Below are 4,061 nucleotides of genomic sequence, written 5' to 3'. Positions count from 1 at the left end.
CACGCGCTGTCACCTCAATACTCATCGGCTGTTTAGAAGCCACTGACACAGTGACAGCAGCAAACCAGCACCAGTGTTGGCCACAGTTCATAATAGATACAGTTTGCTATAAAAAGACTGATGAAAAAATATATATGACAAGAGATTTGTCAGGCTTACTGTGCAGTAAAGAAAAACCCAGCCTGCCTCAAGCTAAAACTGAACAGTCAGTGGTTTTGCCTCAGAAGAGAACAGGAGTTGGAAAGCACACAAATACATAATACACACATGACCAATAGATGGAGATAGTACCCTTCTGATGAATATTTTCTCCAGCTCACACTGTCAATCCATTCATGACTTGCCACCTGGACTAATCCTAATATTCCAAACCCTTGAATAAAACAAAAAAGAACAAAAAAGTCCTCCTTCCTTCTACAAATGTGGAATTTCCCTAGTATAAATGCTTACTCAGGAAGAGAACAATTTAGCCTATGCCCTGAACTTCTTTACAATATGCACAAGATAGATCATGTGCTTTGTGGATGATACAGAACTCTGTAGAACCAGAAAGGTGAGACTCGTACCATACAAGGAGGAAATGAAAACTTCCCTGCATTATCCTTGTGGGAAAGAGCAGACTCTAATCCCAGACTCCAATTCTGCTATCAAAGTGCAGACATTCTACATAGAAAAACTACTTTAGATCCCACAGAGATCATCATGAAAGCCATGCAAGAGCTAAGCTGCAATAAGAGGCCATGACTAGAGGGGGTGAAAAAGAAAGGCAAAATGAAAATCAATACAGTGAAAGGTCTTTTATCAACAGTCAAACTGCACACTCAAAGTTTGCCATTTCACTGAAAACTTGAAAGAAAAATCCACTTTCTAGGGTGCACCAGTGACTATTATGCAAATAGAAAACAATCTTTCCTGCTTCTCCTATCCTGCCACTTGCCAAAGATAAAATTGTGAGACATCACCCATTTACCAGTGACAAATGAGCACCGTTTCAGAGGACAACATAATCCAATTCTGTAAATGGCTGAGGAGATTTACCTGCATTCCTCATCACTCTTAATGAGTGGATCAGAGCCCACTGTACCCACAAGAAACTTGGGACTCAGCAGGGGCAGGCGGACGTGCTGCAGGACCTGAAACACAAACCAGAACACCTATGGTGAAAGCACAGATACCCACAGAGATGCAAAAAGCCAAATGGAAAACAAGAGAATTTTAGTTGAATGCAGCTTGTCTCACAGCACATTTGCCTTTTCAATATCCCAGTTTAGATACCCAGCAGAAAATCAGTGATCAGAAAGGGACAATCCACTGAATCTATCAACAGCTGGAAACCTTTAGAAAATTACAGATGTCAAGACATCTGCCTGAACACTAGTTAAGTTAGTGGTTTTATCAAGCATTTAGCTCTCTTAAACCTGAGTGGTATTGCAGAGTAAATGAACAATGAGTAACAACACATCTTTCAGAAGGATTTAGAATTTGAAGGCCCAAGAACATATGGACAGAGGCAAACAGTTATAAAAGCATTAAAAGCTGCCTTGAGAAGAGCAGCTTTTTCCAGTTTGGTTTGTTTACTTAAAACCATTTTCAAAAGCTTTCCAGTAAATAAAGTTGCATTTAACATCTCTTTCCAAAGCAGAAACAGTGAGGCAGGCAGATGCTCACCTCTTTTGATCATCCAGCCCAGACTTCAGAGGCTTTGGGCTGACAGCTTTGTCAAAATGGGTTCTGCTCTGTGAAATGCCTTGGCTTAGATGAAGCATAACATTCCAACAAAACCACTCTGACAAGCTCCACTGTAACATCGTGAGGGCTGAGGCACAAATCAAGCAGCAGAGCTTAAAGAAGCACTGCAAAGCAAGCCAAGCCTTTTCCTCTCCACTGTGGTGTTGATACGACTCTCCAAGCACTACAGGCAGGTTTGTCTGGACAAACTGCTGGAGTGAGCTCGTTTGGCAAGTCCTAGCTAGGAACAATCCAACAAATCCCCTAATGAAGGCTCTGGCCAGCCTAGATGAAGGGACAGTGCAAGCCACCTAACACAGGTGGGAGTCAGAGAGAATTTTGGTGGCTTTACAACATTCAGAAGCGCTCTGGCACCACCCTAGCATCCCTCATTGCTCTCCCCCCTGGATAAAGCAGCCTGGAATGTCTCTGTGCCCAAGATTACCTGTGGCAGCTGGGGTCTCCTCTCCTGGATGCTGTACTTCACCCAGGCCATCACGGCGTTGAACACCTGCTCCTCGCTGCGCACGTTTAACTCGTCACTGGATATGATGTCTATGAGCTGGTTGGCAGGAAGCAGCATGAACTCCTCACTCTCCATCACCTAGGAAAGGCAGAGGAAAAAGGAAGGGAATAAGGACAAAGCATCAGAGCCATACACCACTCCAGCACTTCAGGGACTGACCCAGTAAAAAGCCAAATCCCCAGCAGCTCCAAGACCAACACACGTGAAGGGTTTGCTGCACAGGGCAGAATGGAGCCCCCAGCAACACAAGACACTTATGGATGGGCACGCCTTTTACACCCTTTAACACTTTTAAAGGGTTAAACCACACTGATCAGGTTTCAAAATTCAGGAAAAACAAAACCTTTGTTTAAAATCAGCCTCCTCATTTGCTGTGTCTAATACATAAAGCAGAAATGATACCGCAATAAATACGTGACTAAAAAGCAGCACTGGAGCGCAGAGATCCACAAGAAAAGCAAAACAGAGCACAAAAATAAGAGTCTCAAACAAGTTACCAGAGGCATTGCAGAGAACACAGAAAGCCTGATTTGTGGCAGAACAGAAAATATTTCAGGAGACTCATCTGATCCTGCCTCTTTCATTTGCTCTGAATATACACAGGGAGTGTGCAGTAGTCGAGATGCACTAAAGAGGGAATCAGAGCCTCCAGAGCCCCTAAGGACTGATCTCCTGTGAAAGTCAAGCCACTGACAAACACATTAATTCCTTCAGCATCCAAGATAGCAACCAAGTTTCTCAGGAAGCCTTGGCTGCTGCTGGGGGACTGCTCACACAGCGTGAGTCACTCACACTGCCCTGGGAGCTCACACACCACCACAGCTCCTGCACAGACACCAGACAGATGGGGAAAGGTACAAGAATCAAAATTAAAACTGCAGAAATGGCCTGACTGATAACTGCCAGCTCACCTTCCCTGCAAGCATTCCCAGTCTGCAGCCTGCAATTTCCAAAAGGTTCAGGGACAGAAAATAACTGAATGCTGGCTTGCCCTTATCATCTGTGACCACAGTAGGATTCCGTGACTTATTTCACAATTTGCTGCATAAATTAAAGAAAAACACTCTTTGACACGATCATCTCAACAGCAGTCAGCTGTGCAGTCCTTTTAATTACCTGAAGAAGTTATTTAAGGGCACTGAACAAATATCCAGTTACCGACAACACAAAATATTGTTAAAAAAAGAACAAAGAGGACAATGAGATCAGTTACCAGACTTGGTTCTTGGGCACCCTGAGCTTTTGGGGACAGTAAAGGCCACAGCAAGGTTGGCCCACACACTCCTTCAGCCTTTAAGTAGGAACTGGGTCGGTCATTAAAGATCTTTATCAGCTTTTTTCCATAGTCTCCCTTCCTCCTACAAAGCTTATGTGTAAACTTTACTCTGATGGTTTTTAAATGCAGCTTCTGCAGAGTCTGGAAACAGCAGCTGTGGAAATTCCTGAGTTAAAGATGCTCATCCAGTCTCTCCCTTAGACCCTCAGGACACGCAGTTGCATTGATGCCCTCACAAAATTCAAAGCACTCAAAGCACTTCTTTAAACCAAATTATTACTACTGTGCAACTTGTTAGTTTACATAGTAAAACAAATCATTATTTAAAATGCTTTGGCTTTTTTTGGCTTAATTAGCAGGACACTCATAATTACCTGACTAATATTAATGATCTATTTCACTGACTTGCTTAGTGGACAAGAATTGGCTGGATTTCATTTCCTCTGCAGCATTCCTGAACATCAGTGCTTTTATAAACAGAGAGCATTCATGTCAGACTATACAATATAAAGTGCAATTTTTGTCTGTTGA

General features: G+C 43.0%; 1 protein-coding gene across 3 annotated transcripts in view; it reads right to left on the bottom strand.

Annotated features, from left to right (window-relative positions):
- The window catches only part of KLHL20 (kelch like family member 20), a 26,032-nt gene that overhangs the window by 10,819 nt on the left and 11,152 nt on the right, over positions 1-4,061 (bottom strand). For all 3 annotated transcript variants that reach the window (XM_005430875.2, XM_031065188.1, XM_031065187.1), the window contains 2 exons: positions 2,174-2,332; positions 1,039-1,133 (listed from right to left, as the gene is read on the bottom strand). In XM_005430875.2, the coding sequence (XP_005430932.1) occupies positions 1,039-1,133; positions 2,174-2,332 (254 nt within the window). The remainder of the gene's footprint in view (positions 1-1,038; positions 1,134-2,173; positions 2,333-4,061) is intronic.

Source organism: Geospiza fortis, unplaced genomic scaffold (genome assembly GCF_000277835.1).
Source record: "Geospiza fortis unplaced genomic scaffold, GeoFor_1.0 scaffold250, whole genome shotgun sequence".
NCBI classification, from domain to species: Eukaryota; Metazoa; Chordata; class Aves; order Passeriformes; family Thraupidae; genus Geospiza; species Geospiza fortis.
This window is presented reverse-complemented; position numbering and strand designations above follow the sequence as displayed.